Source organism: Geotrypetes seraphini, chromosome 6, assembly GCF_902459505.1.
Source record: "Geotrypetes seraphini chromosome 6, aGeoSer1.1, whole genome shotgun sequence".
In the NCBI taxonomy this organism is placed as follows: Eukaryota; Metazoa; Chordata; class Amphibia; order Gymnophiona; family Dermophiidae; genus Geotrypetes; species Geotrypetes seraphini.
In genome coordinates, this window is record NC_047089.1 from 92,328,903 (window position 1) to 92,356,101 (window position 27,199).

Consider the following 27,199-nt stretch of genomic DNA (forward strand, 5'->3'; position numbering starts at 1 on the left):
CTCAGCTGTGGGTCTGAGTGTTCACTTAACCATATCAGCTATGTGTTGAATTAAGTATTAGTATTTGATATAAAGAAAAAAGGTGATTAGTGAAGGAGCTACATAAAATATTCACATGTATTGTACGTGCAGATAGTTACATTTGCTCTGGAGTAAATGTATGAAGCTTTCCTTTATTTGTGGCTACTGCAGGATTTCTGCTAACATTTTATTCTGGTGCAAAGAGCAAATGAGTGAGTCCTTACAATAGGTAATATACCTGTACTCGCAAGTTGATTGCAGAAGAATGAAATTAACATTCTTCAGCTCCGCCTCCTCCTCCAGTGTTGTAGTGCCCCCTTTAGTTTTTTCCATCTGCAAACGAGTTGAGAAGGTGTGATTCTGATCTCTGAAATTCTTTTATAATTTTTGGGTGTTTTATCCGAGTTCAAGGTTTTTCAGTGCTAGAGAGGTCCACGGTTACCTTGGGGCAGCTCTGTCTGGGAGAAGACACAAACTCTGGGTCAGACATCTGCAACTGGTAAGGAAACCCTTGAGGTTCCTGTTCGACCGGCCTGCATTGGATCTTATGGAGTTTATGGTCTTTTCCCCTTGAAGCTAGCTCACATCCTGATTTATTAGGTTCTCGAGCACAGGCTGTTTGTTCCCAGTTTCAATTCAGCAGGGCTTAACAGTTGCCGACTCCATAAATTACTTCCCCCCCCCCCAGCTTGCATGCAGATCCATGGGGGTTGAAGTCTAGGTCAGGCTTTGGTCTGATTGGCAGCTCGAAGATCCCAGCACGTGGACAGGTTTGCTGAGCAAGAGGCAGTGTCTTCTCCATTTCCAGCTTTTGTGAGAACTGCAACAGTATAACCCAGCACAGACAGTGAGTACTGCCTATGTCTGTGGAAAAATCAGGGGGGGGGAAATCTGATCTGTACGTTTTTTTTAAAGATTTCTGGGGCTATATCTAAGTTCCCACCACATCTAAAAACCCCTACCCAGAATTTTTTTTACCCTTTAGCAGGGGTGTCAAAGTCCCTCCTCAAGAGCCGCAATCCAGTCGGGTTTTCAGGATTTCTCCAATGAATATGCATGAGATCTATTAGCATACAATGAAAACAGTGCATGCAAATAGATCTCATGCACATTCACTGGGAAAATCCTGAAAACCCGACTGGATTGCGGCCCTCGAGGAGGGATTTTGACATCCCTGCCCTTTACGGAGAATTCCTCAGGCTGTTTTAGTGTGACCACACTGCTCCATGGTGGCCATCTTGGATTTTCCTGATTTTGAATAAAAGCCTCAATCTGCCTCAAAAAACCCCCTTGATTTTGGCTTAAAACACTAGGAATGGATTCCTCTAGTGGAGATAACCGTATATCATGCAAGATTTGCAATTAATTGTCTGGCTGAACAGCGGTTGTAGAATTTTTAGTATAGTGAGTGAATTGAAAAAGAGTAAAATTGTATATTATTCATATGTTTGTAAAATATTGTTATTTTCAGTAGTATGTAGATTAGCAATTAAACATGAAACGTTTCATAAGATTGATTGTTCAGTAGGATTGAATAAGATAAACTGAAGTTCATTATGATAATGAATAAAACAGATTGTGAAATTAAAGTAATGGGTATTAAGATAACACAAAAATAAATATATGGAAGCTGAATATCTAAAAAATATATAGAACCACCAAAAAGATATTCAAAAACAAACCAAATCAGAGATTAATTAGATAAAGTTTCCTAATGTTTTTGGAGAAAAGACCTCAGTATTTTCCAGGGATTAATCTCAGCAGTTTTTTTTTTTATATTGTTCTCCCAGTGCTGCTATTATTGTAACGCATGAGAGAAAAAGAGAATTCCCGTTATTGCTGCATCAGGGGAAGTTCTAAAGGGTGATAAATTGATTTTTTCTTTTTAGAACAGTGGTCTCAAACTCAAACCCTTTGCAGGGCCACATTTTGGATTTGTAGGTACTTGGAGGGCCGCAGAAAAAATAGTTAATGTCTTATTAAAGAAATGACAATTTTGCATGAGATAAAACTTTTTATAGTTTATAAAACTTTCCTTTAACAGTTAAAAGGAAAGATATATAAACTATAAAGAGTTTTACCTCATGCAAAATTGTCATTTCTTTAATAAGACATTAACTATTTTTCTGCGGCCCTCCAAGTACTCTAATTTTTCTGCAGCCCTCACATTTAAAGTTTAATATCTTTTCTTTCTCAAAACTGGCACATTTCAATCACTTTATTGAAAATAAAATCATTTTCCCTACCTTTGTTGTCTGGTGACTTTATTTTTCTGTGATTTCAACTATGTTTCCAGGGCCTTCTTGTCCTTTGACTGTTTTTCTCTCCGTCTTCACTTTCTGCCTTGCATCCATCTTTAAAAGATACAAAAAAGAGACAAAAATGTCAATAAGGACTCTATGAGTGTGTATATCAGCCAATCACTACTAACAAACCACACCACACCAATAATAATGAATGTCAATTTAGAAATAGGGACGCTCTCAGTGTGAGGTTATTAGCGACGGGAGAACAAACTCCAGCGCTTCCACTTACAAAGACGAAGGTGAATCACCCCGCCTGCACACCATCATCGGGCGTCCCTAGTGTGCGAAATCAACAGTGCAGAATTAATATCAATAAATAAGTCACAAAATTGTGAACTAGTGAGAGAGTGAACAAACTGAAAACCCACTCATAGAGTCCTCCCCAGCCTAATCCCCAAGATGCAAAATGAAACCACAGCCAACTTAGCTTTGAAACGAGCCAAATGAAGTCAATGAAAATTGCAGAAGACCAGAATAGTCATTAGATTGCATCCATCTTTGGCATTAACTTAATGTTCAATTTTTCTGCTTTCTTTTCAAAATCTACGTTTCCTTGTCTTCCCTTCCCTTCCTATCTCTCTCTTCTTCTGTCCTATTTCCATGGTCTGGTATCTCTTTCCTTCCTTTCTCTCCCTCCCTCCTTCTTTCCTTTCCCCTGGTCTGGCATCTGTCTCCTTCCCTTCCTCCATTCCCTGGCATCTCTCCCTCCCCCTCCATGTTCTGATAGCTCCTTTCCTTCCCTCCCTCCCATGAACTTGGCTTCTTCTCTTGTTCCTCTCCTCTCCCTTCTCCTTCCTTCCCTCTCTTTCCCCAATTGGGTGCAGCAGCAACAGAAGCAGCATTTCCCTTCTCCCTTTCCTGTGCAGGAGAGGCATTTCTCTTCCCCTTTCCCTTCCTCTCCATTTCCCTGTAGAGCAGCAGCAGCATTTCCCTAGGGTCCCCCTTTCCTATGTAGCAGAAGCATTTTTCTTTCCCCTCCCTTTCCGTTCTCTTCCTTGTGGAGCAGCAGCGTGTCTGGCCGGCTCGTTCCATTCAAAGCCGCGGGTGGCGGCTCCTTGCGAGATCCGCGCCTGCGTCTGAAGCCTCTCTGATGTTGTGACGTCAGAGAGGCTTCCGATGCAGGAGTGGATAGCGCGAGGAGCCGCCAACCCGTGGCTTTGAACGGAACGATCCGGCCAGACACACTGCTGCTCCAAAAGGAAGGGAAAGGGGAAGAGAAATGCTGTTGATCGCGTCCAGACTGCGGGCCGCAAATAAAACCTGGAGAGCCACATGCGGGCCACGTGTTTGAGACCGCTGCTTTAGAACATTTCATATAGCAGTTAAAATTTCACCTACATTGAAAAAGCGAGCTGCCGCTTCAAAGATTCTCTTCAGAAAAATGGTGACTCGGCGTCTGGTAATTCTTAAAAAGAGATACATGATGGCGTCATCAACAACCAATAAGGCTGCAGTAAATGTAAAATTAACCAATTCGAATCCCAGATTGTCATATAGGGTAAGGGCTTCAAAAAAGGTGTGCCATTCAACTGTAGCATTCAAGCCACTAGGAGCACAAGTGTGCAATTTAAAAATCCATTTCTGCTCGCGCTGCCTAAGAAAAGTTTTAAAGTCCCCTCCTTTACTTGATGGAAAAAGATGTTCAATAACCTAACATCGCATCTCGGAGAAAGAATAGTTCAAATCAAGGCAATATTGCACCATAGGTGCTTCAACTTTACAGCATGTAAGGCAATACCTGTGCTCGATTATTCTGGTTTTAAAAGGTCGAGATGTCTACCCTATATAGATCTTAATACAGGGACATCTTATGGCATAGATCACTCCACTCGTGTCACATGTGGTAAAAGGTTTCGGTTCATATTCTTTGCTGTTACAGTAATAGCAGCACTAGAAGAACAATATCAACAAAGCTGCTGAGATTTTTACCAACACCAGAGGAAATAATGTTTCTAATAAGATAAGTGTTGGTTTCCTATTTCTATAAGAAAATTTATATGACCACCTACTCTGCAAAAAGTTTTAAAATGGATGTAGAGTGGACCAAGTTGCTGTCCTAGAAATCTCCTCAGGGGAGACCACCTGAGGTTCTACCCACACCAAAGCCATGCTTCTTAGTCAAATGTGTATATAAACAGCGGATTGTTTCCCCACAAATAAAATATGCTGCTGAAATCGTGGCCTTGGAATTGGGTGCACTGCGTCTAGCTGGATTAGCATGCATGAAAGATGGTCAGATAGCCTGAACTAAACGGTGACCCACAGATATCAGAGAAACACTCTTTTAGTGTCCAACTTCTTCAAAATTTGGTCCTTTGCCTTGGACCGGTGAACTAGAATGCCAGCAATCTGACTTCCCAACTGACATGGAATGCCAAAACAACATTTGGCAAAAAGAATGGCACGGTGTGCAGAGAAACTCCAGCTTCAGAGACCAACAGAGGAGAGGCAGCGTGGGAGCCCTGCTCCGCCCCTCTCCCCGACCTGCGAGGGACCCGACTTTACTTCCCTGCAGCGCGGACATTTGTTCCAGAGCCCAAAGCCCAGAGACCAGCAGAGGAGAGGCAGCGTGGGAGCCCTGCTCCGCCCCTCTCTCCGACCTGCAAGGGACCAGACTCCTCATACGCCACCACAAGCCAGAGTCTAAACACATAGGCGATTACCTTCACCAGAAAGGAGAGCGAACAGAAACTCTCTCCATCCACCCCACAAACAAAATGGAAAATCACGCATACAAAAACATACTTGCCCTCCTAATACTCTCACTACTCATTTCAAACTGGCAAACCACAGGATATCACCTATCCCAATTCTGACAGCAACCTACAGACAACCACATCCACCCAGAAAAATCCACACCACCAGAACCCTAACATCTTGCCCACTGACCAGCCAAGACCACATTCCCACCATCTGGGGAAAACGACCACCACCAAAGCACAAGACCACCTCACAAAAACAACAAACACCACCAAAAAATATCCTCTACCTCAATTGCAACCTTAACTCCAACACAAAACACACCTCGTTAGCCTGTGCCTACATGAACATAAGATCAATTAGCCCAAAAGCAAATCTAATCAAAGACTGGATAATCAAAGAACAACTAAGCTGTCTCTTCCTAACCGAAACCTGGCTAACATCCAACTCGGACCCATGCATAACCGAATTCTGCCCCAAAGGTTACAAATTAGAGCTGGTTTGTCGAGAAAACAAACGAGGGGGAGGACTAGCGATTCTAGTAAAAAACAACCTCAACCTAAAAGTGCTACACAAACAATCAACCCCTCACTTAGATCTTCTTGCATGCCAACTCTCCGACAATACACTCACAGACACCTTGAACTGTCTGCTATGCTACATCACTCCAGGAAAATGGAACACCTCAAAACTTGAACTCGAAGAATTCCTATTCCAGAACTCTCTAACCTCTACATACAACTTGCTCCTAGGAGACATCAATCTCCACCTCGAAGACCACACATCCAAACAAGCAAACGAAATACTTTCATACCTCGACACCCTATCCTACCAGATCCTCAATCCTGAACCCACGCATGAAAAAGGCCACCAACTTGATATAGCAGCATTCGCGTCTCACAACCTCCACACCCCAAATATTCACATCGCCAACGGTACCTGGCATCCCTCTCTTTGGTCAGACCACCACAAATACACTTTCACAATCAACTGGCCTCAAAATAACATAAAATCTAAGCCACAAAAAACAACCTTCAAATGTAGACAGAAAATTGAACCAGCCACGTTCTGGGACAAAGTGGACCCTGCAATCGTCCCCACTGACCACACAGACTTCGTAAAACACTGGCGCACCCTAAGTGAAACAACCTTGAACGAGCTAGCCCCAGAAAAAAACAAACACAGAACCTGCAGATCCTCAGACAAGTGGTTCGACTCCGAACTCCTCCTACTAAAAAGGTATTGCAGACAACTTGAAAGATCTTGGAGAAAAAAGAGAAATGACCAAACCAAATCCGCTTGGAGAACCCAAATCAAACTATATAACATCAAACTCAAGGAAAAGCGCAAAACATACTACACTAAGCTAATTGGTACAAACACCTCCGACACAAAAACACTCTTCAACTTAGTAAAAAAACTTACGGACACAAACCCATTCCTTGCCACTCAAGGCAGTGAAACACCAACAGCTTCCCAACTAGCAGACCATTTCAAACACAAGATCATCAAAATCAGAACTACCTTCAACAACTCAACTACCACACTTGATGAGTTAATAACAACCCCCACAACGGAAGAAGCCATAACTGCAGACAGAACATGGTCCACCTTCCCAACTCTACAATGGCCTGATTTGAACCGACTATACAAAAAATACAGCCACACCTCATGCGACTTGAACTACTGCCCATCGTATCTACTTACAAATGCCTCCCCTAAATTCAAAACCAGCCTCACGCAATGGATACAAAGCACTCTCATAGAAGGCCAATTCCCGCAAGATCTTGGAGAGATTATAATCACACCTCTACTGAAAGACCAAAAAAGCCCTATAGACACACCTACCAACTATAGACATATCGCTTCGATCCCATTATACGTCAAGCTGATTGAAGGACTGGTGGCTCAATACCTCACCAACTACCTAGCTGACCACAATATACTTCACTCATCTCAATCAGGATTTAGATCTTACCACAGCACGGAAACACTACTAGCAACACTACTGGACATAGCCCGACAATACCTCAGTAAAGGACACAGGATCCTAATTATCCAACTAGATCTTTCCGCCGCCTTCGATCTAGTTGATCATACCATACTACTCCAGATACTTGATGCAATAGGGATCTCAGGGGTGGTTTACAACTGGTTCCAAGGATTCCTTAAAACAAGAACATACAGAGTTAAGATAAATGATACGAAATCTAACCCATGGTCAAATCCATGCGGAGTCCCGCAGGGATCTCCACTTTCACCCATTCTATTCAATCTCTACATCTCCTCCCTCGGTACCACTCTAGACAACCTAAATGTAACATCATTCAGCTACGCAGACGACATAACTATTCTCCTCCCCTTTGAATCCCAAGACCACACCACAACAGGACACCTGGAAACAATACTGGATGAAGTAGAAAAATGGATGACAAACCACAAATTAAAACTAAACTCGGACAAAACCAAATTCTTAATGCTTGAAACGGACAAAAACCCATCCATAACAGACCTGGAAATTAAAGCAATCAAATACCCAATCCAAACCTCCCTCAAAATCCTGGGAGTGCTGATAGACAGATGCTGCACTATGCAGACTCAAATCAACAAAACTACCCAAAAAGCATTCTTCACAATGCGCAACTTAAGAAAAATAAGGAAATACTTTGACAAAGAACACTACAGAATCATTGTACAATCCCTGGTACTAGGTCTTGTGGACTACTGCAATATCCTATATCTACCATGCCCTACAAACATGATCAAAAAACTACAAACCGTTCAGAACACAGCCCTCAGACTAATCTACTCCCTCGGAAAATTTGATCACATCACCAATGCCTACCTAGACTCACATTGGCTACCGATTCGAGCCAGAATTCAATTCAAACTATACTGTCTAATCTTCAAAGTAATCAACGGTACTGCACCTGCCTATCTAAACGATCGCCTAAACTGTAACCTTCCACCCAGAACAAGAAGAACACTGACACCATTCTCATACCCACCACTCAATGGCACTCATCGTAAAAAGCTTTATGATAACCTCATAGCAACGCATGCAGCAAAACTCAAACCCTCCATCACCAGACTATTAACCTCAACATCTGACTTCAAAGCATTCCGTAAAGAAATCAAAACGCTGCTATTCAAAAAGTATATACAATCTACCTAATCTCCCTCTCCTCTTCCCCTAGAAATCAAAACACTACTGTTCAATACCATTACAATCTTCCTAATCTCCCTCTCCTCTTCCACTTACACCGACCAGGTTCTGCGCACTCCCTGGCACCATACCCTCAATCGACCAATAAAAAAAAAAAAATATATATATATATATACCTGGAACCTAAATTATCTTACCGAAACCGATTACCTACCAACATATGGAAACAGACAATCTGCTATGTAATGTAATATAACCTGATTTATCTTCCAATGTTATGTCTATACACACATTCTGTTATTAAGTCTATACCCTCAACCTGTATTCTCCAATGTCATGTACCCTCCTGGAAATGTCCAGTTCTCTTCTTATGTAATCCTCTTTGAACCGCAAGGTACAAGCGGAATAAAGACTCTGTGCAAGCAAAGGGCCTGCAACTTTGAGACCCTTCTCAATAAGCTAAGAGTCACCAGGAAAACCACTTTGCGTGTCAGATTCAAAAGATGCTTCCTTCAGAGGCTCGAATGGAGTCTGGCCGAGACCCTGCAAAAGCACATGAAGATATGGAGGCCTCCCTGGGGCCTTGATACATAGTGCTCTTTTTTGGAATCTGGCTATGCCTGGATGAGAAGGAGGCAGAGCTGAAGAATATTACGGTAATTTAATCCTTCTGCAATCAACTCACGAGTACATGGATAATTACTTATTGTCAGGACTTATATGTCCTTTTTACAGAAAGATTATTGAAGTAAATACCTAATCTTCCCTAAAGAGAAGTAGGTAGTTATGCATCTTCTTAGAGGCCTTTCTGCCCTCTCAGTCCAGGTGACTAGTTATTATAACTAGTATCACAGAAATTGGCTTGCTTTTTTTTAATTCAATAAATGCACACTTACATGTAGATGAGGATTTCCTCAAGACGGCAAATGAAACATAAGAAAATGAAGGTAGATAAAGACCATTTGGCCTATCTTATCTGCCCACCCATACTATCTACTATCTCTTCCTCTTCCCTAGAGGTACTATATACCTGTCCAAAGCTTTCTTGAATTCAGATTGTTTGTTTTCATCTCCACCAGGAGGCTGTTCTACAAATTCACCACCTTTTCTGTGAAGAAGTATTTTCTTAGGTTATATCTGTGTAATGCTCCTAAACTAAACTAAGCCTTAGGTTTATATACCGCATCTTCTCCACAGAAGTGGAGCTCGACACGGTTTACAAAGTTTAAAAAATATGGGAAGAGAGAAGAAAAAGAGTTTACAAAGCATAAAAAGAGGGGAAGTAATCAGGAGAAGAGATGTTATATGCTAGAGAAAAGCCAAGTTTTCAGTTGTTTTCGTAATAGTTGGAGGGAGCCCAGGTTCCGCAGTGGGACAGTGAGATCGTTCCAGAGGCCCGTGATTTTGGAGAGGAGGGATCTACCCAGTTTACCTGTGTGGAGGATGCCGTGTAGAGAGGGGAAGGATAGTTTATGTCTGTGGGCTGATCTGGTGGTAGTTGGTGTCGGGGCGAGGAAGGATAGAGGGATTAGGGGCGGAAGGATGCCTTGAATGCTCCCTTTAAGGATTGTCCATGTGCATGCAAATTTTTTCTCATTTATTTATTTATGTGAAGGACAAGTTTTAAAAAAAAATGTTTGAGCAACAAGTTCTAAAAAAAAAAACAATTTTCCAGATTTGCAAGTATTTTTGTGAGCGACCATGAAGGGAAGAGAGTGTGGCACAGTGGTTAAAGCTACAGCCTCAATACCTTGAGGTCGGTTCAAACCCACACTGCTCCTTGTGACCCTGGGCAAGTCTCTTAATCCCCCCATTGCTCCAGGTACATTAGATAGATTGTGAGTCCGCTGGGGCAGATGGGGAAAAATGCTTGAGTATCTGAATAAATTCATGTAAAACCGTTCTGAGCTTCCCTGGGAGAACGGTATAGAAAACTGAATAAATAAATGTAAAATCTGTGAGCGACATTCCTAGAATTTGTGACCAATTGCTCTTGTGCTCAGCTTAGAGGAAACATAATTTCTGTGTTTGTCTCCTTGCACCTTCATCCTATGCCCCCTCATTCTGGAGCTCTCTTTCAACTGAAATATAAATGCACAGGAAGCAAGTCTGCCATGGAAGTATTTTAAAATCTCTATCATATTTCCCTTCTTTCTAATTTTTTCCAAAGAGCGCTTTAAGCCTGTTCCCATATGCTTTGACAGACCAGTGACCATTTTAGTAGTTGCCCTCTTGATCACCTCCATTCTGTTTAAATATTTTTGATAATGCAGTCTCCAGAATTGTACCCAGTATTCTAAATGACATCTCATCCGAGTCTTATATAGAGGCAGCAGCACCTTCTTTTTCCTCCTGGCCATTCCTGTCCCTATGCCCCCAAGCATCCTAGCTTTTGCTGTTGCCCTTTCTACCTGTTTGGCTACCTTAAAATCATCACATATCACACCCAAGCTATTCTAAACTGTTCTGTTCCCTTGGATTTTTGTATCTCAAATGCATAGGCCTTCATTTTTTAGTATTTAAATATTAGCTGCCAATTTCTTGACCATTCTTCAAGCTTTGTTAGGTCCGTCCTCATGTTATCCACACCATCAGGGGTGTCTATCTTCTTGCAGATTTGTATATCCTCCACAAAGAAGCAAGCCTTACCAGGCAACCCTCCAGTATTATCACCTACAAATATGTTAGAAACAAATATGTTAGAACCAAACCTTGCAGCATACCACTGGTAACATCCCCTTCCTCAGTGTAAGTTCCATTTATCACTGCACTCTTGTCACCTTCCTCTCAACCAGTTCCTAACCCAGTCAGTCAGTTTAAGGGCCATACCGAGGGCACTTGGTGGTTTTATTAGTCATCTGTGAGGATGCAAATGCTCCATTAAGGCCTCACAGCACCACATGTTGTGGCAGGAGAAAGAATATTATTAGGACTACAACCTAGAAGATTTACTCAGCATTTAATTTAAGGGAGGAAAAACTTGGCAGAAGGGTGTTTACGAGTGCACCGGTTTGCGAGTGTTTTGCAAGACGAGCAAAACATTCGCAAAATCGGCACCTCGGAAACTGAGCGCGCTTCGATTTGCGAGCGCTCCCCCCCCCCCCCCCCACCGCCATTGGGCACCACGTCCCCCGCCGCGACCTGAGGTCCCCCCAACCCACCCGAACCCTCTTCTTACTTTGCTGTAGCCTCCGCAGTGGCACCAGCATGTCCTGTGCGTGGTGCCGGTGCCTGAAGATCTGCTTCCTGTGCTGGGCCTTGAGCATGTGCGCATGCTCAAGGCGTGAGAGTTCACATCGAACGTGAACTCTCACGTCAAACTTGAACTCACAAGGCCCAGCACAGGAAGCAGATCTTCAGGCACCGGCACCACGCACAGGACATGCTGGTGCCGGTGCCACTGCGGAGGCTACAGCAAAGTAAGAAGAGGGTTCGGGTGGGTTGGGGGGACTTCAGGTCGCGGCGGCGGGGGGTGCCCGATGGCAGCGGGGGGAGGGTGCCGGTTCGCGGGGGGGCCTTCGGGGGGAGCAATGCCGGTTCTCGTGGGGGGGGGAACAGTGCTGCTGGCCTCGGGGGGGGGGGGGGAACCTATCAAAGCGAGTTTCCATTATTTCCTATGGGGAAACTCGCTTTGATAAACGAGCATTTTGGATTACGAGCATGCTCCTGGAACGGATTATGCTCGTAATCCAAGGTACCACTGTACTGAGGAAAAAAGAGAACATAGGGACACGTCAGGAAGTGCATGCTAATCATCTGTAGTTTTATTAGTACTTAAGTGAAAAATTCTCAAGACAACAGTATATTGGATTAATCAGCACAACCTATTCCCAAAACATGTCAGATATTAGGGCTTCTGTTGTATGTAATGATTAGTTTACTAATTATGTATTTGTTCTTTGTAGACTTGCTTTTTCCTGTATATGGGAGATCAATTACAATGCTGAAATTTTAAACACTAAGTTTACTAAAAGTGTTATTCGCTCCAAGGTTTGTAACTTAGAATTGTATTCATTTTTTTAATGGGAAAAGTTCTTTTAGTTGGCATTATATTTCAAGTAATGAAGCTCCCCACAACTACTGAAGATTAAAGGGACTTTAGAACTTTGCTTTGGTGTTTCAGGAAAATGAACAAATTGTTTATAATTAGGAAATAAACTCTGTAGCTATGGGAGAAGAGAAATGTTGTAAATGAGACAGCCTAGTGCCCCAGTGAATTTTAGTACATGCTACCCAGTGAGAAATTGTAGTTTGATTTATGATTCCTGACTCTAAATAAAAATAACTTCTCTGGTTGGGATAACCTTGCACTAACACAAGTGCCATCTTCTCATCTTAAGCAAATGATAGATCTCAGCATGCTATAGTATGTGAGCTAGAAAGGAAGGCTACATTGGTGCCAACCCATGCCTCAGTCCCTCCTTTGGGAGCCTGTCTGTTTCCATGGCTGCTCCATAATAAGCTGATACTTATTTTTTTAGTGATTAGTTCACTGAAAAAATGGGGAAAAAGACATCCAGTAAAGTGGGTTAAGGGCAACAATTAATAGTATTTGCTGATTACAAGTCTGTGCTAATGCTGTTCATAGCCTAGAAATGTATAGCAGTCAAAAATGTTAAAAATTTTTATTTATTAGTTAGATGACCAAATCAATTTTAGTAGCTTAGTCTGTACTATGAGTATGGATTTATTATAATGAATCATTTGATTTTATTTCTGGAGGCTTCCCTTACATACGCTGAAGCACAGATGAGAATTGATTCCACAAGCATGAATGATGACATTACCAAGAGCCTTCGGGGACTGAATAAATTAGCAAAGATTTTGAAGAAGCGCCGAATAGACAAAGGGTAAGTCCTGTGACTGGTCTGTGTCAGTCAGTTATCGGGCCAGGTGCCACTATAACTAGAAATCCCCCACGTTTCCACATTCTAGCACTGGATGCAGAATTTTTATACATATTTCATACCCAGTATTTGTGGTGGTCTAAGGTATGCAAAGAGAACCTTGGCACCACTCACTACAGAGAAAGAAGGGAATACTACATTAATCATTCTGAACATTTTGTTTCTGTGGATGCAGACTCTGCAAGGGTGGTCTGCAGCTCGCAGGGCAAAACCTGGGTGAACCTGCTGAGCTGGTTTGCTTTGTGCATGCTCAAAGCTCACGGTCTGTTCCTCTGGGAGCTAGCTTGCCTTCTGATTTATTAGAAATTTGAGCACAGACTGTGGGGCCCCTGTGTTAATCCCTTAGGGCAGGGGTGCCCACACTTTATGGGCTTGCGAGCTACTTTTATAATGACTAAGTCAAAATGATCTACCAACAATAAAATAAAAAAAAACACAAAGCACACTGAAAGGCAGAGAAAATGTTAATTATTCATATTCCGGGTTTTTTCAAAGAGGTCACGGCAGATGACTCTATGCAATGTCACCTCAGTAACAAAATACAAAAATAGACAAATACACCCCCTCCCTTTTTACTAAACCACAATAGTAGGTGCACAGGGAGTTACGCTGAATGCTTCGTGCTGCTCTCAATGCTCATAGGCTCCCTGCGCTAAAAAACGCTATTGCGGTTTAGTAAAAGGGAGCCATAGTGCAAAATATAGACAGCAGATATAAATTCTCAAAACCGACACATTTTGATCACTAAATTGAAAATAAAATCATTTTTCCTACCTTTGCTGTTTGGTGATTTCATGAGTCTCTGGTTGCACTTTCTTCTTCTGACTGTGCATCCAATCTTTCTTCCTTTCTTTCAGCCTCCTGTATGTTTCCTCTCCTCCAGACCTCATTCTCTCCCCCAACTTTTTCTTTCTGTCTCCCTGTTCCCCCTTCTTTCTGTCTCCCTGTCTGCCCCCTTTCTTTCTTTCTCCGTGCCCTCCCCCAAGCCACTCGGTTTGCTGCCACCGCCATCGGGGAACAGCCCCCTAGCCACCGCCATCCCAAGCTTTCACTGCAGAAGCGTTGTGCTGACCAGCATTCCGCTCCCTGAAAATCAATTCTGACGTAGGAGAGGAAGTTCCGGGCCAACAAGGCATTTCTCCTCATTCCATCCAGCCTGAGCCCCATCTCTCCTTGATCCAGCATTTCCTTTCTGTGTCTGTCAGAATTACCATTCCACCTATTTTCCAGCATCACCCTTCTTTGTGTCCATCTAACCTATATCCCTATCTCACCACTTTTTCAGAATCTTCATTTGTCTCTGTCCTTGTCTTTACCCCATGTTCACCATTTGCCCTTTCAATGTCTTTATCTCCCCCCCACACACACACTTTTTCAGCATTACTTCTATGTCTCTATTTCACCTCCTCTTCATGTCCCCTCTGTATCTCTATCCTTATTCAGTAGGTCCTGCTTACTCTTTCTCTTCTTTGTGTCACTATCTCCATTTTCAGCTTTCCCCCTTTTCCTTTGTTAATGCACCCTGTAGCCAGAATCTTTCCACCCTCCCTCCACTCCGGCCCAGCCCAGTATGAAATATTTCCTTTTGTTTCCCTCCCCTCTCTCTTTCTCTCTCTCTTCTGCTCCCTCACCCACGAGTCCTGCATCTGGCCCTCTCCCTTCTACCTGCACCTGGCAAAACCCCCCTGCTCCGCGGCTCTCTTAAGCAACTCATCAGCAGCGGTGATCAAGACAAGCTGCCGACATCGAGGCCTTCCCTCTACGAGTCCCGCCTTTGTGGAAAAAGGAAGTTGAAACAAGTGGGACTCGCAGAGGATAGGCCCCAACGTCAGAAGCTCGTGTCGATCGCTGTTGCTGAGTTGCCGAAGAGAGCCGCGGAGCAGGGGGTGTGGTAGGAAGCAGGTAGAAGGGAGAGGGCTGCTGGAAGAGGTAGAAGTTCCGGAGTATGACACCGACCCGGGCCAGGATGATTTCTTTTTCAGGCTGTTGCTGTTGCTGCTGCTGCCGCCGCCACACCAAGCCATCACGCCCCCCCCCCCCCGAAATGACAAAAACAGCCTAATGCACGGCATCGGCATCTTTAACGTCGGGGAGAGGAAGGCTGATAGGCCCGGTAGATCGGGACGGCAGCACGAGTCTATCACAGAGCCCGGGATGGGCTCTGCGATCGACTCACGTTGCCTTCCTGAGCTACTGGTCGATCGCGATCGACGCATTGGGCACCTCTGCCTTAGGGTTTCAGGGAGCCAGTTGCTTGGTTTTATCTCACCCCGGTCACGCTGTGAGGATTACATAGAAATATGAAGGCAGATAAAGGCCAAAAGGCCCATCCACAGCATCCACTATTTCCTCTCCCTAAGAGATCCCACATGCCTGTCCCATGCTTTCTTGAACTCAGATCCGGTCTTTGTCTCCACTACCTCTACTGTGAGACTATTCCACGTATCTACCACCCTTTCTGTAAAAAAAGTATTTCCTTTGATTACTCCTTAGTCTCTCCCTAAGAGATCCCACATGCCTGTCTCATGCTTTCTTGAATTCAGATATGGTCTTTGTCTCCATTTCCTCTACTGGGAAACTATTCCACCACGCATCTACCACCCTTTCTGTAAAATGGCATTGTACTCAAGAAGACTTATGTCTTTAGTCACATAGCAAATCCAGTGCTCTTGGGTCTTATTCCTTGCTGATTTTAAGGAATTCAACTTTTGTACTGAAAATGAAAAAGATAGAGAAATACTCTTTGGCATGAGCCAGTTGCTTAATCTTTCCCATCAAGATATGTACAGTGGTGCCTCACACAACGGACGCCTCGCACAGCGCAAGCTGCGCACAACGAACTTTATGTCTTGATTCGTACAACGAACTTCGTTTCACACAACGAAGTCGCCCGAGCTGCATCCTTCCGCGCAGGCACTGCGCTTAACTGCCCTCTCTCCGCCTAGCTCCCTCTTGCCCCCCCGACTCCCCGACACGATCGGGGCAAAAAGGAGCCCAAGCCCTCTTGCCCCGCCGATTCCCCAACTCCCCGACAATATCGGGCGAGGAGGGAGCCCAAGTCCTCCTGGCCACGGCGACCCCCCTAACCCCACCCTGCACTACATTACGGGCAGGAGGGATCCCAGGCCCTCCTGCCCTCGACGCAAACCCCCCCTCCCCCCAACGACCGCCCCCCCCAAGAACCTCCGACCGCCCCCCCAGCCGACCCGCGACCCCCCTGGCCGACCCCCCACGACACCCCCAACCCCCTTCCCCGTACCTTTCTGTAGTTGGCCGGACAGACGGGAGCCAAACCCGCCTGTCCGGCAGGCAGCCAACGACGGAATGAGGCCGGATTGGCCCATCCGTCCCAAAGCTCCGCCTACTGGTGGGGCCTAAGGCGCCTGGGCCAATCAGAATAGGCCCGGGAGCCTTAGGTCCCTCCTGGGGGCAGGGCCTGAGGCACATGGGCCCAACCCGACCATGTGCCTCAGGCCCTGCCCCCAGGAGGGACCTAAGGCTCCCGGGCCTATTCTGATTGGCCCAGGCGCCTTAGGCCCCACCAGTAGGCGGAGCTTTGGGACGGATGGGCCAATCCGGCCTCATTCCGTCGTTGGCTGCCTGCCGGACAGGCGGGTTTGGCTCCCGTCTGTCCGGCCAACTACAGAAAGGTACGGGGAAGGGGGTTGGGGGTGTCGTGGGGGTCGGCCAGGGGGGTCGCGGGTCGGCTGGGGGGGCGGTCGGAGGTTCTTGGGGGGGGCGGTCGTTGGGGGGAGGGGGGGTTTGCGTCGAGGGCAGGAGGGCCTGGGATCCCTCCTGCCCGTAATGTAGTGCAGGGTGGGGTTAGGGGGGTCGCCGTGGCCAGGAGGACTTGGGCTCCCTCCTGGCCCGATATTGTCGGGGAGTTGGGGAATCGGCGGGGCAAGAGGGCTTGGGCTCCCTTTTGCCCCGATCGTGTCGGGGAGTCGGGGGGGCAAGAGGGCTTGAGCTCCCTTTTGCCCCGATCGTGTCGGGGAGTCGGGGGGGCAAGAGGGCTTGAGCTCCCTCTTGCCCCGATCGTGTCGGGGAGTCGGGGGGGCAAGAGGGCTTGAGCTCCCTCTTGCCCCGATCGTGTCGGGGAGTCGGGGGGGCAAGAGGGCTTGAGCTCCCTTTTGCCCCGATCGTGTCGGGGAGTCGGGGGGGCAAGAGGGCTTGAGCTCCCTTTTGCCCCGATCGTGTCGGGGAGTCGGGGGGGCAAGAGGGCTTGAGCTCCCTTTTGCCCGATCGTGTCGGGGAGTCGGGGGGGCAAGAGGGCTTGAGCTCCCTCTTGCCCCGATCGTGTCGGGGAGTCGGGGGGGCAAGAGGGCTTGAGCTCCCTCTTGCCCCGATCATGTCGGGGGTGCCAGGGACCACACGGAGTCACCCACCGTACCACCCGATTCGGGTAAGCGCAGGTATCGGTGGGTGGCTTATTTGCGGGGGGGTGCCTTATTTTACATTTTTTTCTAAAAAGGGGGGGCTGTCTTATTTGATGGCCCTGCCTTATCATCGGGGAAACACGGTAGAAAAGAAAAAAAAATGAACAGTTAAGTCCCAGTTTTTGCCGCTGAGACTCTGCCCTCTCTCACTGTAAAATTAGACTCTACTTAGTCTGTCTTTAAATTTAAAAAATGTGTGTTGTTTTAAAAAACAATTATGTTTTTAGATGTATCTAAATAAAAATAATAACCAAAAATTTATCTTTTTTTATGTCATCTTAGCATATTTTATGCTACAGAACGAATTATTTTTTTTAACATGTATTGTTATGGGAAAATGCGTTTCACATAACGAACTTTTCGCATAACAAACTTGCTCCTGGAACGAATTAAGTTCGTTGTGTGAGGCACCACTGTATATGGTATAAATCAGGGGTGTCAAAGTCCCTCCTCGAGGGCTGCAATCCAGTTGGGTTTTCAGGATTTCCCCAATGAATATGCATGAGATCTATTTGCATGCACTGCTTTCATTGTATGCTAATAAATCTCATGCATATTCATTGGGGAAATCCTGAAACCCCGACTGGATTGCGGCCCTTGAGGAGGGACTTTGACACCCCTGGTATAAATGATCTTGCCAGGAAGTCGGTGGCAAATGTTTGCTGCTACTGTTATTTGAAATGCCAACTAGAGAATGACACGGTGACTGTTTTCTGTGGCTAGCCATGGGTAACCCGCAGGCACAGGGAGAAATCGATTGGTTGCCACGGACACAGGGACAACGCCATTCACTGACCCATAGAGTGGTGAATGGCCTTGTCCCCACAATAAAGGATCTACCACGCATTGCCTCCCTTCCCACACTGAAGAACATAAGAATAGCCTTACTGGGTCAGACCAACAGTCCATCAATCCCACTAGCCCGTTCTCACGGCCAATCCAGGTCACTATCAATGTTCCCTCTAAGCTGAGCGCATGAGCGATCGCTTACTATTTTCAGTGACGTCGCTCATAAGTTTGCTCGTGTCGCTCAGCTCGTGTCGCGGGCGGAGGTGAGAGGAAGCGACGGCGGCGGTCTGCCCTGCTTGCCTTAGTGTATTTTAAGTGGAAAGATTCAGTGGCGACTCCTCTCAAGATCCCGGTGGGGATTCGTGAGAGGAGCCGCTGCCACGTCTTCTGTGGCGTACCGGGGGGGGGGGGGGGCGGTCCGCCCCAGGTGCTGGCCGGCTGTGCACCTCCCATAAGGCTGTCGTCGGAGAGGAAGTTCGGGTCAGCCAATCGCTGCCTGGCTGGGCGGAACTTCCTCTCCGACGGCAGAAATGACGTCGGGGGAATGCTGGTCGGCTCGACGGTGGGAAGCAGAGAGAGCTTGGGGCAGCCGCGGCGGTGGCATTTGGGCCTGTTTCCCCCCGATGGTGGCAGCACTGGCTTTTGAGCCTGTTTCCCCCGATGGTGGTAGCACTGGCTTTGTGGAGGGTAGGGAAACAGAAAAAAAGAAAGGGGGCAGGCAGGGAGACAGAAGGGAAACAGAAAAAATGAAAGGGGGCATCAAGAGAGAAAAAAGAAAGAAAGGGCAGGGAGAGAGGAAGAAAAAGTTAGGGGAGGGAATGAGGTCTGGAGGAGAGGAAGCATACAGGGTGAGAGAAGGGAAGAAAGAATGGATGCACAGTCAGAAGAAGAAAGTGCAACCAGAGACTCATGAAATCACCACACAAGGTAGGAAAAATGATTTTATTTTCAATTTAGTGATCAAAATGTGTCTGAATTTATATATGCTGTCTATATTTTGCACTATGGCCCTCTTTTACTAAACCGCAATAGTGTTTTTTAGCGCAGGGAGCCTATGAGCGTCAAGAGCAGCGCTGGGCATTTAGCGCAGTTCCCTGCGCTAAAAACTGCTATTGTGGTTTAATAAAAAGGAAGAGGGATATATTTGTCTATTTTTGTATGGTTGTTACTGAGGTGACAATGCATAGAGTCATCTGCCTTGACCTTATTGAAAAAAAACCAGAATAGGAATGATAATTAACATTTTCTCAGTGTATAGTGTGCTTTGTGTTTTTTAATTTTATTGTTGGTAGATCATTTTGACTTGATCATTTTAAAGTAACTCGCAAGCCCAAAAAGTTTGGGCACCCCTGAGCTAGAGCATTGAAGCTGTGTACCGTATTTTCACACATATAACGCGTGCGTTATACATGATTTTTACAAACAGCGAATAACCTTGTGCGTTATACGCGTGAGCGCGTTGTACAAAATTTTTTTTACATAGTTCCCCCCCCGACGTCCGATTTACCCCCCCCCCCCCCCGCAGGACCGCTCGCACCCCCACCCCGAAGGACCGCTCGCACGCACCCGCACCCCGAAGGACTGCTCGCACGCACTCCCACTCGCACCCCCAGCCTGAAGGACCGCTCGCACCCCCACAGCCTCCGGACCCCCCCTCCCCCATCATGTAGAAGCTCCTACCGGTGTCCTGCTGCTTCCTCTTGGCGGTCCCAGCTCTTCTGTGAGCCCTGCGCCTGCGCTGCTTCCTCTTCCGGCGGTCCCGCCCTTTCTCTGACGTCAAGCCCTCTTGCCCCGCCGACTCACCGACACGATCGGGGCAAGAGGGAGCTCAAGCCCTCTTGCCCCAGCCAACCGCGGCACCCCCGACACGATCAGGGCAAGAGGGAGCTTAAGCTCTCTTGCCCCCCGACTCCCCGACACGATCGGGGCAAAAGGGAGCCAAAGCCCTCTTGCCCTGCCGACTCCCCAACTCCCCCGACAATATCGGGCCAGGAGGGAGCCCAAACCCTCCTGGCCACAGCGACCCCCCTATCCCCACCCTGCACTACATTACGGGCAGGAGGGATCCCAGACCCTCCTGCCCTCGACGCAAACCCCCCTCCCCACAACGACCGCCCCTCCCAAGAACCTCCCCCCCCCCCAGCCAACGATGGAATGAGGCCGGATTGGCCCATCCGTCCCAAAGCTCCGCCTACTGGTGGGGCCTAAGGTGCCTGGGCCAATCAGAATAGGCCCGGGAGGCCCCGCCCCCAGGAGGGACCTAAGGCTCCCGGGCCTATTCTGATTGGCCCAGGCGCCTTAGGCCCCACCAGTAGGCGGAGCTTTGGGACGGATGGGCCAATCCGGCCTCATTCCATCGTTGGCTGCCTGCCGGACAGGCGGGTTTGGCTCCCGTCTGTCCGGCCAACTACACAAAGGTACGGGGAAGGGCGTGGGGGTGTCATGCGGGTCGGCCAGGGGGGGCGCGGGTCGGCTGGGGGGGCGGTCGGAGGTTCTTGGGGGAGGGGGGTTTGCGTCGAGGGCAGGAGGGCCTGGGATCCCTCCTGCCCGTAATGTAGTGCGGGGTGGGGGTAGGGGGTCGCCGTGGCCAGGAGGGTTTGGGCTCCCTCCTGGCCCGAACAACTAGCGAGGGGGGGGGGGGCGCCAGGGCCAGGAGGACTTGGGCTCCCTCCTGGCCCGAACAACTAGCGGGGGGGGGGGGAGTCGCCAGAGCCAGGAGGGCTTGGGCTCCCTTTTGCCCCGATCGTGTCGGGGGGGCAAGAGGGCTTGAGCTCCCTCTTGCCCCGATTGTGTCGGGGGTGCCGCGGTTGGCTGGGGCAAGAGGGCTTGAGCTCCCTCTTGCCCTGATCATGTCGGGGAGTCGGGGTGTCGGCGGGGCAAGAGGGCTTGACGTCAGAGAAAGGGCGGGACCGCCAAGAGGAAGCAGCAGGACACCGGTAGGAGCTTCTACATGATGGGGGGGGGGGGTCGGGAGGCTGTGGGGGTGCGAGCGGTCCTTCAGGGTTGGGTTGCGGGTGTGTGCGAGCGGTCCTTCGGGGGTGGGGGTGCGAGCGGTCCTGCGGGGGGTGAATCGGACTTCGGGGGGGGGGCATCAGGCTTTCAGGGTGGGGACAGGACTTCAAGGGGGAGAGGAGAGTCGGGGTGGGCGAAAGGAGAGTCGGGGTGGCCAGAGGAGAGTCGGGGTGGGCGAAAAGAGAGTCGGGCGGCGACAGGAGAGTCGGGCAGCATGCACGGTATACGGGTGTGCGCGGCATACAAAATTTTTTTTACATATATTTCGGGTGCGCGTTATCTACGTGAAAATACGGTATTTCTATTTTATCCCCCCTTTTACAAAACTGTGGAGCGTTTTTTAGTGCCAGCCGTGGTGGTAGCAGCTCTGATGCTCAGAATTCTATGAGCGTCAGGGCTGTTACCACTGTGGCTAAAATCCACACTACAGTTTTGTAAAAGGGGGAGGGGTTAGTTTGTGATGACATATTCCATACTAGGCGAAGGTGTTTTCTGTGTTCTGTGTGTTCGAAAGATATGGTTTTCTGTTAGGATTGACGGTGTAGGATTGATCTGTGCTGGTCTGGCTTGTTTAGTTTTACAATGGGTGTATTGATGTACTGCTCACTGCAATATGTAAGATGCTGCCTTTTCCTAGGTACTCATGTGTGATGTGTGGCTTGTTACTAAAAATCATGTTTTTCGTACAGATGGGGGGGGAGGTGCCAAAACTGATGGGCCTCGGGTGTTACATATGCTAGGTACGCCACTGTATGTAAAGATACCAGAAAGCTGGCAAAGCAAAAACTTTAAGTAAATTGTTATTCTTCTAAGTTTTGAGTATTTAACCCTCTCACAATCTCACGGGCACTCGTTTCAAGTTTATTGAAATTTTGATTTAAACACAATATCAAATATTTTCAATGTTTATAACAAAAATAAATTTGGGGAAATAAATAAAACCATTTGAACAATAAACATACAAACATATCCATAGATGATTAAAAATACGTAAGGATTACATGGATAAACTACATTTGTTTAAAAATGTGTCCTCCGCGCCTGCTCATAAATTTGTGGAGTATGTAACTTGTCGCTCATGCATATTTTTTTTTGCACACACCTCATCAATCCTTAGAGGGAACATTAGTACCTGGCCAAAAACAAAGGAGTAGCAATATTCCATGCTACCGATCCAGGGCAACAAGTGGCTTCTCCCATGTCTTTCTCAATAACAGACTATGGACTTTTCCTCCAGGAAATTGTCCAAACCTTTCTTAAAACCAGCTACGCTATCCGCTCTTGCCACAACCTCTGGCAGTGCATTCCAGAGCTTAACTATTTTCTGAGTGAAAAAAAATTTCCTATTGGTTTTAGAAGTATTTCCCTGTAACTTCAAGTGCCCCCTAGTCTTTGTAATTTTTGACGGCATGAACAATTGATCCACTTGTACCAGTTTTACTCCACTCGGGATTTTGTAGGCTTCAATCATATCTCCTCTCAGGTGCCTCTTTTCCAAGCTGAAAAACCCTAACCTTTTTAGTCTTTCGTCATATAAGAAAGTTCCATCCCCATTATCATCTTGAGCGCTCTTCTTTGCACTTTTTCTAGCACCGCTATACCTTTCTTAAGATAAGGAGAACAGAATTGAATGCAATACTCCAGATGAGGTCGCACCATGGAGTGATACAGAGGCATAATAACATTTTTAGTCTTGTTAACCATCCCTTTTTTAATAATTCCTAGCATCCTGTTTGCTTTTTTGGCCGGCACCACCACACATTGGGCGGAAGGTTTCATTGTACACTTCTCCCTTGGTATTCGCAGGGGTTGGGTATAGAGCCGGACCGCGAAGTGCGAAAAATTGCGAATACGTTTTTGGCCGTCTCTGACCCACCCCCGCCTCATTCCGGACCATCCCGCTTCCCTCCCAACATCCCAGACTTTACCTGGTGGTCTAGCAGGCTTTTGGGGCAGGAGCGATTTTCCTGCACTCCTGCCCCGTGCAGATCACTCATAGCAAATGGCTGCTGTGAGAGGCGGAGAAGGTCCGGAATTAGCTTCTTTTTTAATAAAAAAAATTGCGAATAACCAAATCCGCGAATACTGAAACCGCAGATTCAGAGGTGAATCTTCGGTGAGGGAATTGAGGGACCTGGCGTTTCAAACCTTACAGTGACTAGCGGTGTGCCCCAGGGCTCGGTACTTGGGCCCATCTTATTTAATATTTTTATCAACGACCTAGAGGATGGAACATCCAGTGAGATCATCAAGTTTGCAGATGACACTAATCTATGCCGGGCCATCAAATCACAGAAGGACAGTGAGGAACTCCAGAGTGACTTGAGCCGATTGGAGATGAAGTTTAATGTGGAAAAATGCAAAGTGATGCACTTAGGCAGAAAAAATAAAGAACACAAGTATAGTATGTCAGGTGCAACTCTGGGAAAAACCGAACAGGAAAAGGACCTGGGAGTATTAATCGATAGGACTCTGAAGCCGTTGGTGCAATGTGCGGCGGCAGCGAAGAACGCTAGGCATGATAAATAAGGGAATCACGAGTAGATCGGAGAAAGTTATAATGCCACTTTATAGAGCAATGGTCAGACCACACTTGGAATACTGCGTCCAGCATTGGTCTCCATACCTAAAGAAGGATATAAAACTGCTGGAGAGGGTGCAGAGACGAGCAACAAAGCTGGTGAAAGGTATGGAGAGCCTGGATTACGAGGAACGACTTAAGAGACTGGGGTTGTTCTCCCTTGAGAAAAGGAGACTGCGAGGGGATATGATCGAGACTTTCAAAATACTGAAAGGAATCAACAAAATAGAGCAGGAAAAAACATTATTTACAATGTCCAATGTGACACGGACAAGAGGACATGGACTGAAGCTAAGGGGGTACAAGTTCAGGACAAATATCAGGAACTTCTTCACATAACGAGTGGTGGACACTTGGAATGCTTTCCCAGAAGAGGTAATTGCGGAATCCACCGTTCTAGGATTTAAGGGTAAGTTAGATGTACATCTCCTTAAGAGTGGCATAGTGTGACATGGGTAAGGGTAAGCTAGATGCACTTCTCTTTACGAGAAGCTTAGAGTGATATGGGAACTAAAACTATGCCAGGGTACACCTAGGGTCTGATCCGGAGATGGCATTTCTTATGTTCTTTTACTTCCAAAGGAAAGGGAATGAATCAAATAATCCTTTCTAACAATGCATGTTTAGCGGAAGAACCTCCGATTTACTCCAATTTATTTTGTATCCAGAAAATTTACCAAACCTATCTATCAATTCCAGTAAATGTGGAACGGTGGATTTAGGATTCTTCAAATGAAGCAAGATATCATCTGCATAAGCAGAAACCTTATATTCCCGACCTGCATAAGGAATCCCCTGTATCTCCTTTGCCTGCTGTATCGCCAACAACAAGGGTTCCAGAACAATGTCAAAAAGCAAAGGAGACAAGGGACACCCTTGTCTAACTCCCTTCTTCAGACAAAAAATGTTCAGAAAATGTATTACTAATATATAGCCTGGCTGAGGGGGAACTATTGGAAAAGATATTATCAACGTAAGAGCATAAACTCTTTTTCTTGTTTTTCAGAGCATTGACACTTTCTTCACCAGAAGTCCGCTTCCACATGGACAGCGAAACACATGATCCCATAGATCTACAGACAAAGGAGCTGAGGTCTGGTATTTTGCATTTCTTTGTCTCAAAACCCTCACTAGTTATTTTTTTTCTTTTATGTGACTATGGAAGTGGCAGGATTGTATTTCTAAAGCTAATCATGATTTCTATAATTGGTTTCATAATTTGACAAAGTTCATTTCCATGGTTCATATTATTAAAAATTAAAAAAAATGATCTGCATAAACCACTGAGGTCTTTAGATTGTCTCTTGAAGGTTTGTGGTTCCTCTCTAAAATTAATTCAATAAACATTTGCATGCAAGCTTAAAAATGAAACCCTTATGGAGGAGTTTTTCAAATTTGCATGCATCAGTGCAAAGTACCATGGGTGTTATTGCCCCAGTTCTGAAAGATAAAATGCAAACATATTTTCCATTTGCTTTATCCTGAGGAAGTTTTCAATCTGGGAAGTTTTTAATACTTTTCCTGTGAGTACTTCGTGTATTTTCATATACAAATTACATACACCCTTGCATGTTGTTATTTTGCATTCACTTTTACTGGGTAAGGAGTGAGCAGTTTTTGGACATCTAGCTTACCTGGATACAAGAGTATTTTACTAGTGTAGATGTCTACTTAAAATGATTAACAAGCCTTTAAAATTTGCACATTTTGAAGACTTCTAAGGATCTCTTCCTCAGATTTTATTTGATAAATGGACTTTAGTCTTAAAAAGTGTAAATTTGAAGCATTTGTTGATCTGAAGACTTAATCTGCTTAATCTGTCTGTTGTTTAAAGGAGGGGGCACTAATTCTGTACAGCTGTTTTTATCTAACATTGTAAATATCTACTATGTAAAATGAATGTACATACTAGAATGTTTTTATCAGAGGCTTATGCTGTTTTTAAGATATGTCATATATATAAAATGGAAAGAACATTAGCAATACAGAGAGGATATTTTGTAATGAGCAATAACATTTTCCCATAATAAGATAATTGAAATGAGGGGATGGGAATGGGTGGGTGGGATGGCATTTTTTATATTTTATTATATCATATAATGTATAATATAATATAAGAATATTTTTGATGTATTAGGGAAGGAAGGGTGGTTAAATTTCATGATTTTCAGATGATATTATAGCAAATCAAGTGATGTTTTATAATTCAAATGTTATTTCCTGTTACACTTGATGTAAGTTCTAAAAAATTTTTTAAAAATAAGTCATAACCTTTACAATTTCTCATAAGTCTTAGTTGACTTCATGGAATTCTAAAGGCCTTTTCTGAATCCAACGTTCTGCAGCTAATGCAAAAATGATTTTATTATCTCATACATCTCTGTGTCTTCTTACATGTTTAGGGAAACAAATTCCATGGTTGAAGAATTTATGTTGCTTGCCAATGTCTCCGTAGCAGAAAAAATTTACAATGAGTTTTCAGAGTGTGCACTACTGCGAAAACATCCTGCACCTCCACTCTCCAATTATGATATCCTTGTGAAAGCAGCAAAATCCAAGGCAAGTCCCTTCTTAATCTGCACTGCAGTATGTTTTTCTTTTGGGAAATAAAACACTTGCTCTTCTTTTAGTCCAGGAAATTCTTGAAGACTTCTACTGTTACTCCTAGCGGAAATCTGTGCAAAAAATTTTTGAAAATTCTGCACATAATATTTCTAAATTCTGCAGTGTTTTTGTAGTGGTTTACACAGAAATCTCCTATCTCTGAAGTCTGAAATTCCTTCCTGCCTTTTCATTTCTCAGGTTTCAACCTTCTCAATTTCCTCTCTCACTCCAGCTGCAGTTCTGTTTCCCTTTAAATCTCACCCTTCTCTCACTTGCACCACGAATCCCCTCCTTTGCCCCCATAGTCTCTGAAAAGGATAAGGCCCGATTATGGCCGTACACACTCTGTCATTTGACAAGCAGATGCATCCGGGGACAATATCTAAGAGAAAACAGACGCCTATTATCTCCTAAACATGTCCGCTTTATTGAATATTCTGTATCTCTTTTTATATCATTTTACATGGGTAAGGGTCGTCAGCATATGACGTAAATGCAAACCATATATGGACATAGATCACATGCAACTTTAAAAGAAATAACAAATCCTTTACTTATCTAAGACCAAGGTCTAGAAGTGCTTTGGTCAGAGCTTCTTATCTAAATTTTCTTACAAATACAGCTAAGAAAACACTTAAATTTACTTCACAACAGAATAAGAAAACACATCTCTCCAC

General features: G+C 45.6%; 1 protein-coding gene across 1 annotated transcript in view; it reads left to right on the top strand.

Annotated features, from left to right (window-relative positions):
- DIS3 (DIS3 homolog, exosome endoribonuclease and 3'-5' exoribonuclease) overlaps positions 1–27,199 on the top strand; it is a 169,225-nt gene that overhangs the window by 98,702 nt on the left and 43,324 nt on the right. Inside the window, exons 13-16 of the mRNA XM_033947503.1 lie at positions 12,099–12,183; positions 12,916–13,043; positions 24,925–25,011; positions 26,321–26,477. Coding sequence (XP_033803394.1) covers positions 12,099–12,183; positions 12,916–13,043; positions 24,925–25,011; positions 26,321–26,477 — 457 coding nt within the window. The remainder of the gene's footprint in view (positions 1–12,098; positions 12,184–12,915; positions 13,044–24,924; positions 25,012–26,320; positions 26,478–27,199) is intronic.